The 16,350-nt window shown below is 29.3% G+C and overlaps 2 protein-coding genes across 2 annotated transcripts; one reads left to right on the top strand and one right to left on the bottom strand.

Moving 5' to 3' along the window:
* The first annotated feature begins 1,138 nt into the window (after nt 1-1,138).
* On the top strand, nt 1,139-7,480 carry LOC137821514 (pathogenesis-related homeodomain protein). Its single transcript, XM_068626142.1, has 11 exons — nt 1,139-1,361; nt 2,529-3,083; nt 4,121-4,286; nt 4,501-4,624; nt 4,702-4,814; nt 4,927-5,265; nt 5,594-5,827; nt 5,978-6,067; nt 6,268-6,318; nt 6,705-6,941; nt 7,103-7,480. Exons 2-11 carry the CDS (start codon nt 2,551-2,553, stop codon nt 7,352-7,354), a joined length of 2,139 nt encoding a protein of 712 aa, XP_068482243.1. The 5' UTR covers nt 1,139-1,361; nt 2,529-2,550; the 3' UTR covers nt 7,355-7,480.
* A 3,875-nt stretch (nt 7,481-11,355) lies between these two features.
* On the bottom strand, nt 11,356-12,643 carry LOC137821148 (protein CHLOROPLAST IMPORT APPARATUS 2-like). The gene has a single exon (XM_068625607.1). It carries the CDS (start codon nt 12,228-12,230, stop codon nt 11,436-11,438), a length of 795 nt encoding a protein of 264 aa, XP_068481708.1. The 5' UTR covers nt 12,231-12,643; the 3' UTR covers nt 11,356-11,435.
* Nucleotides 12,644-16,350: the final 3,707 nt, after the last annotated feature.

Raw genomic sequence — 16,350 nt, 5'->3', positions numbered from 1 at the left:
GCATGATTTTATATATGCAATTTAATAATATTTTGTATATTGTTTAATTATTATTAAATTCCACTATGATTCAATTATGTGAAAAAAGTTAAACTTTAAGCCATTGATATGGTCATGTTACTATTCCAGTTTTAAAATAATTGTTAATTGTTGTTATTGTACTTTAAATATCTTAAGTAAATTCTACATGCATATTAAAACCATACAAACTTAAATGTTTATACCAATTAAAACAAGATTCTACTGTGTCTTAAAAAATTATTTTAGAACATTATGTTAGATTTCGTAAACTCATTACATAACTCAAAGACTAAAGTCATCATAACATAAATTTATTCTTCCATTTTAGCCATAGCTTATTTTTAAAAAAAAATCCTTTAAATTTAGAGCAATGTATTTTTACCTCTTTAATTTAAAATTGATTTTGTTTTCATCTCTATCATGTAAAAAAAATACAATTAAAAATGTTATCTCATGACTTGTTATAATTTTATATAATTTTTAAATACTTTACACTTTTTATTAAACTCTCACTCTATTAGGTGAAAGTTGTAATAATACTTGTTTTAAACATAATTTATGTCATGATATTATCAAAATTTAAACAATAAACCACTTGGTTAAAAACAGAATATTAGAATTTGATTATAGAGATAAAAAAGTTAACTATAAAAAATTAAAAATCAATTTAAATTTTGAAAAAACATAAAACAAATTTATTACAAAACTATTTTTTTTTTTCTCTTTCTCAAAGACAAGTGTGTGCACTCAACCCTACTAACCAAGTAACCATTTTCTTTGGCTTCCAAAACCATCCAAATCTTATATTAGTTTTATGTCGGAAACTAGTTGGAGACACTTCATTGAGTTCATTCTCATTGGCTCCACACACTGAAAAAAGTTAACACATCAGGGATTTGAGTTCTCCAAAGAACACTTTTGTTTTTGTTTGACCTAGGTAAAAAATACTGTTTTGATATAAATAGATATTAATGTAAAAGTTTTTCTTAATTTTCAGTCACAAAAAAATTCTTTAACATAATGTTTAAAAGAGTTATTGTAAATTTTAATGAATTCAGTGTACATGACAATTAATCTATCAGTTAATATATCATTTAATAGGGACAAACAAAAACAAAAAAGAACACTTTTTAGTGACTGGAATAGTCATTGTAAGGTGTAATATACACACCAAAACAAAGGTTAGTGTTTAAAAGTGAAGAGAAAGAAAAGAAGCAGCATAAGAAGCTTGCCGTGGGTGGTGGTGATGCTTCCGGAACAGCCACACCATCGCCGGTGACTGTTCTGTGCATTGGGAATCAAAGACCCAGTTTCAATTCAAACCATTCACTCAATAAAAGGTTAGTTTCACTTATTTATTCAAAGTTCTAAGCTTAAATTCCCTTTCTTTCCCTTGTGATACTGCTTCAGAGCAATTCAAAGTTCAGATCTTTACCCATATTTTTTCTTCCATTGCAGGTTGGTTTCTCTTATTGGCCTTAAACTCATGTGGGTTCCTTTTGTTTTGGCTTGGAACTTTGTGGGGCTCAGCTAAGTCTAGGCCTTGGCGTTACTTTGTAGACCAATTTACCACACTAATCACTTAGCTTCTCTAACCATAAAGTTCTTGTTTTTTTTTTAATATTGAATTGTGGTTCTGAGAGAGATTGGGAAAATTATGATCACTGAATTTTGAGGTTCTTTTAGCCTTCGAAGTGATCAGGTTCCTGTAGTCTTCATGCCTAAGATGTTTTCTTCTTCATTGAATTGGTCGAGTGATTCTTGAATTAGTGTTCTTCTTCTGTGTCTTTTTCATGTGTTGTTGACCATGCGGTGCTTGAAATGTTTTCTGGCTCCTCTTGAGCTGTATGTGCTTGGCAGTGTTGCATCGGGGTTTTCATGAACTATTTGTGTAGGTTATCAATTACTATGCTGTTGATGATTGTGGCTTGATTTCCTGGGGTATTTTGAAGTGGGTGTTTTCACTCATCATTACCTTGGGTTAATTTCTTACCCCCTTTTGAAATACTCTTTCTGACTTTGTATGCTTATGTATTTGGATTGATTTACTGCGAGTAAACACTATGTTGGTTTGTCAGTTTTGGGATAGGATAGGATGTTCCCTCTTAGGTATACTTGCAATGGAATGGTGCAACCAAAATGCATAAACTTGGTTCTGTGTGAATTTGGTTACAATGATATCTTTCATCATCTTATCATTTGCTAACATGGATTCATAAGTCAGGGTTCTAGTCGTGTATGAAATTGTCAATGCTTTAATCAATTGAACTGCTCTTGGTATTTCCTATGAAGCATTGTTATTTTAAGTGTATGATAAAATGTTTTGTATGTTATATCTTAACAATGGAAAAGAAGTAATACTACTGATTTTCATTTGAAAGTGCAAGTAATCATCTTTGTGTGTGTTTTTATTTGTACAAAATATATGTTGGCATAGAAATATGTTGAGTTCTTGGTTACTTGTTCTTTTGATGTCACTATTTATCAATTTTATGTCTGTGCATCAGGCGTGATTCATAATCAAATAATATGCGGGATGCGGAGAATTTAAATAAGAAAGGATCTATAAAATCCTGTTACTCAAAGGAACAGATTAAGTCCAAGCTATTATCATCAAAATTAAAAACAAGTAGCACAAAACACCGAAAAAAGGAACACAAAGAGAAGTCAAGATCTCATAAATACAGAGTTGGTACGAACAGATCAAAGAAAAGAGTTGTTGATTCTTCTATCAAGGCACCACTTGAGGACTCTTCAAATAAAAGAGTGATTATTCGAAAAACTCTCCATAAAACTGATGGGAACTCTTCACGGATGGTGTCTTCAACAAGGCTACAAGGAAGAAAAAATCCTCATAGTTCTAGAAAAGAGGGCAATGGTGTTGATGAGGAGGCAAAAATTAAAAAACGTAAGAGCAGCAAAAAGAAGAATAGTCAAAGGGACAACATGGATCATGACGATGCTTCACGCCTTAAAAGGAGAACAAGATACCTCTTAATCAAAATGAAGTTGGAGCAAAACCTTATTGATGCTTACTCTGGAGAAGGTTGGAAGGGTCAAAGGTATGGAACAATTTTTCTTTAGCATATATATTTTCTAAATGTTTGATAAATGAAATGCAAATATTAATCTTTAAATGATTGAATGAGATTTAGACCTCCCTTCTACAGTTTCAGAAGAATTTGTGAAGGGATTTTTTTTAAGTAGGAAAAATGTATTCACTTCACAGTATCACACTAAGCAAATGTAGATATATACCCTTTTTACATTGGTAGGATAATCATGGCAGTGTTGTGTATGATACATAGTTTCTCCATCAATAGAAAATAGATAATATAAGGAAATTATACAACTTGTGAAGAAAATATATGAATTTCTAGACTCTAGCCATTGTCAAGGACAACTAAAAATTTGTTTACTCTAATTAATTTACATGTAAGCTGACAATTTGAGGGAACCATACTTTGTCAAAAATGAAATAGCAAAGACAAACAATTCATAATCAACATTACCTTGGGATCCTTAGTAGGACCTGTTTCTGTCTTGTGTTTACCATGTGTCATGTCTTCACACGGATATTTTAGAATGCTTTTAGACAATTTAATTTGTCCTGGAACTACTAACCTTCGATGTGTTTTCAAACTATTTCTGTGTCTCAAAATAGTGAAAATTACCAGCGGAACAGAAAACAAAAGAGATCGAGAAATAGATGCTTTTTGAAAGAAACTTTATTGAAGTTTTTGAAATGACAATACATTTTATCATGGTTCGGTTAAATTAGATAGAAGATAATGTATAATTCTTCAAGCGATAAGTTTTTGAAAAGTTTATTTATAACATGGTATTAGAGCTTCTATTGCTAATAAGTCATGAGTTTGAACCCTGCCACCCATTATTTTAAGTAAATGTTGAATTTCCGCCTAAGGTAGGCTTGTGCATTGTACACACACTTCAAGCCCACTCATGAGCCTTGAACTAATTAACTTAAGCTTTTGGAGCAATGCAGTGTGATCTTTATTGAAAAGAAACAACTAAATTTTAGAATTCAAAACTTTCCCTTGAGAAATAGTTTGGTGACTAATCATTATTCTTGTCACAGTCGGGAGAAGATTAGGCCAGAAAAGGAGCTACTAAGAGCAAAAAAGCAGATTTTAAATTGTAAACTTAGTATTCGTGATGTTATACGCCAACTGGATTCTCTTAGCTCTGTGGGTAGTATTGAAGATTCTGTCATTGCTCCAGACGGATCTGTTTATCATGAACATGTGAGCAAGTGTCAAAACTACATATACTTGTACTACGTTATCTTTTTGCATTCTTTCCTGTTCAAGACCTTTTATGACGCTTTGTATCTTGTTTTAATTTTCTGATGGGGAATCATTAATTTTTACTGTTCTTATGTTGAATCAACTCTTTCGGAGAAGAGATGGTTCACCATTTCAAAAGTCGATTATAAATTTTTCTGTTTTCTTCATCTAGATATTCTGTGCCAATTGCAAACTACATGAAGCTTTCCCAGATAATGATATTATACTCTGTGATGGCACATGCAATCGTGCTTTTCACCAAAGATGTCTCAATCCTCCTTTGGATACTGAAAATAGTGAGTTCCTGTTTACACTAGTAAACTTGTTCTGTAACCTTTATTTAGAAAATAAATTGCTTAATTATACATTGCAGTTCCTCCTGGAGATCAAGGCTGGTTTTGCAAGTTTTGTGAATGTAAGATAGAAATAATAGAGTCAACAAATGCCCATCTTGGGACTCAATTTTCCTTGGACAGTAGTTGGCAGGTTTTTTACCTTTAATAATCTCTTATCCACCAATTTTTCTGATTTCAACTTCGCTTTTGATATAGTTATTCTTACTGGCCCAAGTAATAATATCTTTCTTCCACAAATTAAGGATGTATTCAAGGAAGAGGCTGCTATGCCTGATGGTGATATTGCATTACTAAATCCAGAAGAAGAATGGCCATCAGATGATCCTGAAGATGATGATTACAACCCAGAGAGGAAAGAAGACAGCCACAGCATCAATACAGAAGGTGCTGATGAAAATTCATCCAATGATTCAACCAGTTCTTCGAGTTTGTGGCCTTTGAATGGAGAATGTCCTCCAGTAGATGAAGACCTTAGTCATGAATATTATTCTGTGAATAGTTTCATTGATTCTGATGAATCTGGGGAAATAGCATGTGGCCGTAGGCAGCGTAAAGCCGTTGACTACAAGAAACTGTACGATGTGAGTATCCAAGTTCTCACTCAACATAAGCAAAGTTGACAAATTCAGCCTTAAGTTAATAATTCAAAATTTAAGGCTTTCGTTAAGTCACTGCCTGCCATTTAATAACTGGTACAAACTACAAAGTGTTTGTCTTTCTTATGTTTTGGGTTGGAAAATTTTGTTTACATTACTGATTTAAAAATAATTTTCCAATTGGATGTACTTTTTGCCCTTTGTTGTGCAGATGGAAATTTTGTGTTGTTTGTGCATGAAAATGCTACTAAAAGATAGAGCTCTCCATTTTCTTCTCTGGTTATCAGTTTCATTTGATTTAACATCTTTTCAGGAAATGTTTGGGAAGGATGCTCCACCTTGTGAGCAAGTGAGTGAAGATGAAGACTGGGGTCCTGGCAAAAGAAAGCGAAGAGAAAAGGAGTCTGATGCTGTTAATACTCTAATGACTCTGCATGAAAGTGAAAATAAATATCACAATAATGAGAGCAATGATAGAATAAGAGAGGGTTCTTCAGGCTTACAAATAAGAAGATCTTGTTTCAGAATTCCACTTGATGCAGTTGAGGTATCACTTGTGGCAATTCCTGTAGTCATCTTTCTTAATTGTCATTAACCCCCTCCCTCCCCTCCTTTGAAATTCCAGTGGACAACACATAGAAATAGCTATATATGCACAAATGGTGTCTGTTAATTGTTTTGTAATGAAATGTGCCAGAAACTTCGCCAAGTTTTTGCAGAGAACGAGCTTCCTCCTAGATCCGTGAAGGAAGGTCTTTCAAAAGAGTTGGGACTAGATCCTGAAAAGGTTATGCCTCGCATTCTCTAGTTGCATCTTGTTTCTATTCTAATCAAAATTCATCTTATAGCAGCAATAACTTTGCTAAACGTTAAGTATTCAACTGAAAATATTGTACTATTTCTATCTGCAACTTACTGCCATTGTTTTTGGTCTTTATTCATGTCTTGATCTGTTCAAACTCTGAAACTAATGTCTTAGAAATGCAGGTTAGCAAATGGTTCAAAAATGCACGTTACCTGGCACTTAAAACCAGAAAGGTAAGCTTTACCATTAACCTTTTGCTCTGTCTTTTTTCAGTTTATGAGTAACATTGTTTCTCTTTTATTTGTTCTTTCTCTGATTCATAGTTCTTAAGAAATTCTGCTGTATGTCTCCGTTGAATGATCATCATCCATGTAAACATCTTTTAGTGTTGATATACTTATAATCAGTTGGTGAATAAGATTTACAATATTCAGGTCAGATCATAGGCAATTAAGAATAATATATTGAATAGGAGGTTATATGATGAAGATAAGGATTCATTTGCCATTTTGTTCATATTAATTTGTTAATAACGTAGCATCTTTTTATGACAAAAATTAAGAAATTGTTTTGTTCTTGGAATTTGCAAAGAAGTCTGACATAAGTGAGTTTTGTTCAGTATGAATCAGAAGAACAGCTTCAGAGTTCCACATCTCAGATATCAAAGGATTCTACATCTCCAAACATGCAGAAAGACGAACTTCTGGAACCAGAAGTCCCCAAAATTACTCTGATGCATTCCCAGAAGGATGGTCAAAACATCACAGGGCAAGAGAAAAATAAATTATCTAACAGTCTTTTGAAGAAAAGGAAGAAAAAACCATCTCCACCTCTATCAAGAGAAAATAGCAACAAGGTGCATTTCTTGCAGATCACTTGAGAAAGGGTTCTCTGAAATGATCCATATTTATTTATTCATTATTACTGATAAAGAAAAAACTAAACTTTGTGAAAGGGTGGCCTATGTTGTTGGAAGTTTTATTAATAATTTGTTGCTCTTTGGTGTTCTATGTTCAGGACTCTATGGAGATGAGTGATGATGTTAATTTGAAGAAACTTTTGAAAGAAAGGAAAAGAAGGGTAAATTTTACATATGAAGGAGACTCTGAGGTAGCAGAGTTGGAATTTGAAAGACTGAGCAAAGTGAAGAGTAAAGTAGATAGCATGAAGCAAAAACTAAGTGAAGTTCAATATTGCAGAGCTAAGGGATCAAATGAACCCTCCATTATATATGTTCCCACAGCCCAATTAAGGGAAAAGGTTGACTAATAATTATATTTTTTTATTACATTTTTCACATGATATGATATGATGAAAGTTTGATGTAAATGAACATGTAACAATCTCTTATAAGTTATTGATATTAGGAAATGTCCATTTAGGTATTACAAGGTATTTAGTCTCATAAACTTTGAATAAAACACTTCATGAATAGAGAATCTAACTCATTTGCTGTCAAAAAAAGAATATCTAACTAACTTTAGTATTTAATTATAAATTATAACTTAATAATATTTAAATAAATAGTAATTAATGAATACAATACCAAAAATTTATTAAAATATAAAATTTAGATATTTTAAATATTTAATAAAAAGTATGACCTAATACTACAAGAAATCGTGCTGATAAAAAAAACTAAAAGATAATTAAATAGGAACCAAATTTAGATAAAAATAATAATTAGTCACTGTATTGACTAAATTATATACTAATTTAAAGATTAAAAAATTATTGATATCTAAGGTGTTTTCTATTATTAATAAAATATTGTAAAATGGTTTCTAAATTAGTATTTAAATTAGCTACCGAAGTTTTAACTACTAATATTTTAGATATTAAATTAGTCTCTAAAAGTCTAATAAAGACTAATTTAGAACATAAGTAGTTAGTAGCTAAAACCTTAATAGTTAATAGTTAGATACCGATTTGGAAACTATTATAGTTTCTAAACTTTTATTAATAATAGAAATTATTTTAGATATAAGTAATTTTATTTTTATAAAGTAGTCTTTAATATAGTCAATATAATGTCTAATTATTTTAGTCTCTAAAATTATTTTTTATTTAATTATTCTCTTTGTAGTGTAAGAGATATTTAGATTGAGTATTAATGAATAGAATATTGATTTCAATTTGGAATTCATAAATATTTAAAAATAGGAAACTTTTATTTTGATGAACAAACTTGGGAAGTTTTGATTAAAGTATGAGATAGTTATGGTTAGATACTTTTTTTAAAGCATAGGTTGTTACGCAATTTATTTCATACTAGTTAATACATCTGCCCAATCAATTGCATTCATTACAGCCACAGTTATTTATTTCAAATTAGGTCATTAAAATAGGATTATATAATTGCTCTGAATTATGTAATTTAGGATATAATTCTAAAGTCCTCAATATAAATAAAACTATTTTAAATTATATAATTTCAAATATATTTTAAATAATTCTATATTACGTAAAATTGTGTGTTTTATTATGAAATGTTATTATTACAGGTAAAAGAAGAAAAGCCCTGAAAATAAATAGGGTATATGCAGTTCTTGAATTGGTGTTTTTTTTTCATGAACTTCTACATTTTTTTCCTCCATCCCTACATTTATGTATAATTACAAAATTGTCTCTAGAACTTTTTAAAAATCCACAACGCATCATATCGTGGTGACTATTTTTTTTTCTTTTTTATTTTAAAAAATAGTTTTCGGATTACATAATATAAAAGTCAATCTCAGATTACTTTGATAGTTATTTTTCATATTATTCAATTTGAAAATTTTTATATTGGAGATCCCACGTCGACTAGAGATGATGACATTTCATTATATATAAGTGGGTGCAAACCTTAATCCTATGAGTCGGTTTTAGGCAATTGCTTCCTGCACCATATCACTGCACCCGATATCAGCGCAAAAGACGAAACTGTCCTTAAAAAAAATTTCCAAAATATGTGTTCCAGATTTTTTTTTCCGGAATGAAATTTTATATTACGGATTTTTTTATCCGGAATGAGTTTTTCATTCTTGTTTCCAAATTTTCATTTCTGAAACACAATAATTTCTTTTCTGGATTTGTTTTTCCGGAATGTATTATTTTTCAAGTCTGGAACTTTTTGTCCGAAATAGAATTTTAATTTTTGTTTCCAGATTTTTATTTTCGGAACTCAATAATCACTTCTGGATTTATTTTTCTGGAATATATTATTTTCAATTCCGGATTTTTATTTCCAGAATTAAGAGTATTTTTGGAAATTAAAAAATATGTTGGGTGTAGGAAGCATTTGTCTTGGTTGTATGAGATTGAGTTAAGCTTAAAGTCAACTTCGTAATACTTTATTCTTTGGGAAAAAAAATTAGATTGTATAATCCATAATGTATTAGAAATGTTCTCATACAAGAAAAAAAAAAATACAACAAAAGCAGTGCATGAAAAGAGTGAAATACATTAAAAAAAATAAAAATCTAATACAGAATCACAAAGACACTATAAAATACTCTCAAACGTTATATACAAATTAGATTGGTGAAACTATATTGGTTAAATCTTATTTAGTTGTGCTTAAAATTAAATAGGCTACTATTGGTTTTTATCTTTTGTAATTTTGTATAAAATATATATTAATTATAGTAGCTAGTGGAAACACATATTTTTTTTTACGTATATGTAATTTTTCAATTTAAATAATTTGATTTTAAGAAATATACAATTTTAGAATAATGATTTAAAAGATATATTAGTTATTTTAAGTGTGAAAATCACGTAAGTATATTAAATTTAAAAGAATATTTAGTTTTAAAGTAATGATTTAAAAAACTATAAGTTATACGTATTAGTGATTTTAGTAGGAAAGTTACAAGATTTAGGGTGAGAAATTGTACAATTATGTATTCTATCAAGTAATTTTTTTTGTCTTTCTTTTTTTCCTTCCCATTAATTTTGATGGTTATGTTTTAAGTGTATGAAATTAATTTTCCCAACACCATTTTCAAATTTAATTAATGCATGTGACAAGTATAAGATTTAGAAAAATATATATTTTATCGTTAAACTCAAAGATAACTCTCAAAACAATCATTATTTTAAACTTTTAGTTCATAAAATTAGAGGTAAGCTATTTCAATAAAGGTAGATTTAGTCTAATTTTGTTGAATTTGATTAGATTAAATTTATTTATTTTATTTATCAATTCAATCTCGTCTCACACCATTATAATTGATAGAATACAATAATCAAATTAAGAATTTTCTTTTTAATTAACCAATATTTTAATATTTCTTATTTTTCACAAGTTAGTAATGCTTTTAAGAGAGACAGTGGCAAGTTAATATAATCCTAAGAAAGAAAGTTAAAGATAATATTTAGCTATAACAATAACATACGTGTGTTATAAATAGAATTTACAAAATAATATTCACATTATTATAAATATATGTTTTTTATAATAGAAAAATAACATTTTTACATTTATTGTATAATTTGATTATATTAATACAGATTGATCAGATTTAAAACTTATAAATTTATAACAATTTAATTTTAATCAAGTGAAGAAAGGTTCATTCAAAATGCGAAAAAAAAAATGTAATTAAATTGAAATTGAGTTGGATTAGATAAACATGTAACGCAGCTCTTCTACACTCTACATGTAATGAAATCAAATATTTTTATTATATTAATTTCCACGCAAAAAAATATTTAAGATATATTGAATTAAATGTTGACAATTTAACGGAATAAAAAATGTGAAATTATTTTATATGTACTATTTTTTCTATCTTTTAAAATTATTCCTTTTATTATTTTTAAGTTGTTTTTTGTTAGGAGTTTTATTTTTTATTTAATTGCTATCTACTATGACGCAGAAACAAAAATAATAAAAATAGAAAATTTAAAAATTTTATTAAAATGAAAAAAAAATTGTTAGATTAAAAAAAAATCGTAAATAAAGGAATGGAGTTTATAAAACTCAAACACTCTTCTTAAATGACCGTAAGTATCAGATACACGGAGACACCAGTAGGACATGCATTTGTGAAATATCCAATTCAAAAAATATTTGCTAGATTTCTGACAATTTTAACACGATTCTAACACAATTTAAAAAAAAATACATTAATTTTCTTAAAAGTTAAATTTATTGTATAAATTTTTATTATAATTATATAAATAAAAAATAAATTATTTTAAACCAAAACATATATTTGTACACATAAATCTCTATTTCTCTATTGTGAATTTATATAATTCATAATTATATAATATATAGATTATATAATATATAGATTTGTTTATTTGATATGCGTGTAATATGATGAGTACTACCAAATTTTCTTAAACTTTTATTCTTCTAGATTTTAAAACGTGGGGCGACGTCGTTTCCTGGAAAACCACTGGCGAACGGCGACCCCCGGTCCGACCAAGCTTTCTGAACGTCGTCGCAATTCAACTTCAATAGTGAACCCTTACTCAATCCCTCCTCTGATAATTTCTTCAACACCTTCTTCTCCTTCTTCTTCCTTTTCGTCGGAACCAAATTCTCCGTCGTAGCGTTCTCCATTGGCGGCGAAACTTGAAGCATGTCAACCACAAGAAAGTTCCACCACTTCGAATCGTCGTGAACTCGCCGGAGCGCCCTCACCCAACTGAACTCTCCGTGGGAGAAGCGTTCTTCATTGGCGCCGCAGTCGGCATCTTCCACTCTGCTTCTCCCCATGATGCTATCGATCCCTTCCTCGATTTCCTCCTCCAGCATCGATTCGCAATCCAACTCTTCCCTCTCCAAATCCAAATCTACTTCCTCACAATTCGCGTTCTTCTTCTTCTTGTTCCTCTCTCGCGCGCCGAAGGACAACCTGTTAGGTTCCGTTTGGAAGCGGCGTTTGCTTTCGAAAGAGAAGGCGTCGCTGTCGATTGCATCATATTCTCTGAACACTAACAACGGTTCCGACGAGTCCTTGTAACACTCCTGTATCGGTTTGATGAACTTTTCGGAGTTTTTGAGGTTTCTGGTAGAGAAGAGGCTGGGATACGCTGCGGCGAGGAGTATGGTAGCTTCGTTGTAGTTTTGGTTGGGCCGCTTTCGGAGGGTCCGAAGTTTTTTGGTGAAGGTTGGTGAAGTGAGGGTAGATGTGGTTGAATCCATAGCTTCTTCCCCAACTTGATCTCATTGGTTCAACTCAAGTAAAACAAAACAAAAAAAGAAGAACTTGATTGAAGAAGAAGGTATTTGAAAGAAGGTTTTTTGAATTGTGGAGAAGATAAGGGCATTTCGGAAGGTGCAAAACCCTAAACCCAATGAGTTGACAATAAAAGTTGTTGTTTTGTTTTATTAGGTTAAAAAAAGAGTGTGGTGTTACACCGCCAAAGAAAGTGGATAGATGTTATGAGTAATGTTATGGAAGAGAAGAAGGAAAAATAATAAAGAAAATTGTGATGATGATATATGAATATACTTAATAGGGTTTGGAGTGTCTCATAGTGTTTGTAGAAAAATAAGGTGAAAATAGGAAGAAAGAATTCTTAGATTTCTTTTCCCTTAAATATTATAAATTAACTTCTCCTTTTATTTTTATATTTTAATTTGTAATATCTTTTCTTACATTAATAAAAACATATTGTTTCAGTTATGCTTCGAAATTAAGCTAAATTGACTGAATTTCGATAGTAAGTTTTAGAAACAAGTGTTCATTTGTTTTAAAATAAGTGTTCATTTGTTCTGAACTGGTTGATTTCATTAGTTGTGTTATTTTAGTGGAGAAATTACCGATTTTCTGAACAATAATGATAGCAAAGAAAAAGGGAAAAAATTGTTATATCTAAGAATGAGATATATATAGAAAGAACAGCGTTGAATAAGATATAGTATAAGGAGCAATTATAGGTAAAGGCCAAAAAGAATGGTGTGTGAAATGAAGCAGAAGTGTAGGAGATGATGAGAATGTTGTTGTAGCAGAAGTGGCAGAAAGAAGGGTGATGGAGATGAGAAGGAAGGAAAAGACAATGCTCAGCTTCATTATTGGACCACTCATGTCTCTTTTCTATTATTATTACTTGTTTTACCCAATCAATTTCATTATTTTAAACATTAAAAACATTACTTACTACTACAAAATGTCTCATTTATGTCATCATTAATCCATATAATAAATATATACAATAATACTTTCTTGCTAATCCATATAACACTTTTTAGGTCGGTTTACTTGGATTCAATGAAGAGTCACAAATTTTTACTCAATTAACCAAAATTTGATGTAGAATGTTAACTTTTAAGATAAACTACATTTTATCTATAGTGAAAATTTATAAGTATAAAAGAGTACTTTTATAATTCATAAATAATTTTATTTACACATTTAAAAAAATTATTAAATAAAAATTAATTTTTGAGAAAAATTAATTAATTATTATATTATTTAAATTAAAAAAAATTTTACAAATTAAAAAATTATTAGTATTTAAAATAATTTTTTATATTATTAATAAAAATTTATAAAGTATTTAACTTTTAGTTATTAAGATTTTAGCTACTAACTACTTATATTCTAAATTAGTTTCTATTAATCATTTAGAGACTAATTTAGAATTTAAAATATTAGTAGCTAAAATTTTGATAATTGATTTAAATATAAATTTAGAAATTGTTTTATAATATTTTATTAATAATATAAATTATATTTAATTTAGTTAATATAGTGAATAATTATTTTTTATTTTTAAAATTAGTTATTATATAATAATTTTTTTGAAGTGACAATTTTTAAATCAGTGTTGACTTAGATTTTATGTAGAATAATGTTAATTTTAAAATTAATTTAAACTAATTTAGAAAAAAAAATTATAAATTTTAAGTAATTGAAGTAAGAAGTATTGAAGATGTAAATATTTTAGTAAATAGTATTATTTTTTGTAATCTTTTATGTCAGACCAATAACCATTAAATTTCTTTTTATGCCAAAAATTCCAAAATAAGAAGTTTGGTGTTAAATTTCACATTTTATTTGTAAAAAAAAAGTATTAATTGCAGTAACCTGTATAATAACCAATTTTAAATTTAAATAAGAAAAATCAATTTTAAATTTTAAAAGTATTTTCAATTCATCACTCAAAGATGGGGTCATGGAAACATGTGTTAAGAGGGTGCAACTTAAACAACCTTTGATCTTTTCCCAAATTGTTGCATAATCACAGTTACTTCTAATCATAAAACTATTATGTACACTTCAACTTAAAAGTTGATAACTAAAATAATAATTTTCATGACACAAAAAATAAATATTTATTTTATATATAAAATATATTCCTCATATAACAAGAAATATTATGATAAATAACTTAATAAAAATATTTTTCTTTCTTCATTCAACTTACCTAACAAAGGTTAAATTTATTAGAGTTCAAATTGATTACGTTAAGAGGATAAATCGTTTTAATTATATCCAATATTCATTCAACTACTCTTCTAAAGGATTACATATTTGGAATTAAAAATACTACAAATAATGTATTAATTAATACAATATTATAAGGTAATATTAATTATTAGAATAATTCATTCAACTATAACTTGAATGTTCACATCTATCTGTGGTACGTAATAAAAGAGATCTATTAATACTTATCCTATAAATATTATTGCGTGTATATTAATAATATTATTCATAAAAACTTTATATAAAAACAAATTAGAGTAAAGTTATAAGAAAATTTATTTCTTATTATAATAATTTCTATGAATATTAAATTATAAAAAAACTATTACATCAAATAATAATAATAATGTTTTAGTTAGGGAGATAAGACCTAGAGAACTATTGAAAAACTTAATCTTCCTCCCTCCTATCGGCGGTTGGTGTATGCTTCACCTTCCTCTTCCAAACTTCTTGCTACTCCTTCCGTCTCAATTGCTCGATCACTCGGTCTTCTAGGGAATACCGAATGTGGGTACCTGCAGAAGACACTTCGACGCTCAAGTCAGCAAAGGGAGTTCGATATCCGATTGTCAGATTACAATAATACATGACGTACCTACTTATTGGAATGTGCGCTATTATATTATTTTAGTGAGCCTACCTTGTTGAGCCGGATTAGTGAGGTGAATCGTGTTTAAAGGTGTATTACCTAGTTTTTAATGATGGGTTAACTTCATTGACCTTAATTGAACGTATAATTGGACCAAAAGTGTTGGTCAACCCTCACGGACGTGAGACATTCAATCAACCAGATTGTGGAAGTCGAGACATGATATTAACCTTCGGTCCATATCAGTACAAATAATAATAAAGTAGTAATTAATACTTTTATGCCTTCTATTTATATTCTTTACTTTAGATATTCTTGTAGAATTTTAAAGATCTGAAGTACTTTTAAATGAACTTTGCTACATTTCTTATCCAGCTCGAGTACTTTCATCCATTGAATTTTCTACATCGCGTTCAATTTGACATTATTTATTTGTTTCATCATATTAGTCACTTTCAAATCTGGTTGAAGGTATATACAATTTTACGTATTTATCTTATCAAACACATATTAAATTAAAATTATATATATATATATGAGAGATACATGTTTATTATCAATTTATTTAAATATATCTGTTCTTACAAGGACCTAGAAACAAACTATCTTCGTCTTCCACCCGTTGACCTCTCGGCCTTCGCTTCCGGACTCCCTTCTCGGTGTGATCTTTCGGCTTACTTGTTCTTGATTTGTATTTAGTTCGAAAATCTTTCACGTTTTATTGAATTGCTTGACGGACACTTCCCGGTCAACTTTAATTTACTCCATTTGATCTTTCGGTTTTTGGTCTCGGCTTCCTCTCACAGATGGGTGTGCGTACCTGAAAGGTGCTCCGATGCCAAAGTTAGATTCAGTTTTTCAAGATATTAAAATGAATTCAACCCCCTTACCTCTCAGGATGACCCTCTATTTATACTACTCTTTTATTGGGCCCATAAGTTATTTGGGCCTTTTCTTTTTGTATTAAACATGTACTACACATACCTACATATTTGGGCCCAGTTTCATGGGCTTTTGCTTAATAATAATTTCCATTCTATTTTATTTCTTTCGTTATTTAGTTTACTTTCGGGTTGAGCTCTCGGCTTAGTACACCTTGCTTTCGGTCGGCTTAGTACACCTTGCTTTCGGTCCAATCTCTCGGCCCAGTACAATATCCATCTCAATATATCACTAAATTTATTTTAAAATAAATGTTATAAAGTAGTATTTTTCATAAAGTGTGTGAAACAGAGTAAGAT

The sequence above is a fragment of the Phaseolus vulgaris genome, chromosome 9, assembly GCF_000499845.2.
Source record: "Phaseolus vulgaris cultivar G19833 chromosome 9, P. vulgaris v2.0, whole genome shotgun sequence".
NCBI lineage: Eukaryota > Viridiplantae > Streptophyta > Magnoliopsida > Fabales > Fabaceae > Phaseolus > Phaseolus vulgaris.
The sequence above is the reverse complement of the archived record's forward strand: the minus strand, read 5'-3'. Positions and strand labels throughout refer to the sequence as shown.

Excerpts from the sequence above, each read along its gene's own strand:
- LOC137821514 (XM_068626142.1), top strand. The coding sequence starts at position 2,551 with ATGCGGGATGCGGAGAATTTAAATAAGAAAGGATCTATAAAATCCTGT. Across the intron at positions 4,625-4,701 it reads TCCTTTGGATACTGAAAATA|TTCCTCCTGGAGATCAAGGC; the intron begins GTGAGTTCCTGT and ends TATACATTGCAG. Across the intron at positions 5,266-5,593 it reads ACTACAAGAAACTGTACGAT|GAAATGTTTGGGAAGGATGC; the intron begins GTGAGTATCCAA and ends ACATCTTTTCAG.
- LOC137821148 (XM_068625607.1), bottom strand. The coding sequence starts at position 12,230 with ATGGATTCAACCACATCTACCCTCACTTCACCAACCTTCACCAAAAAA.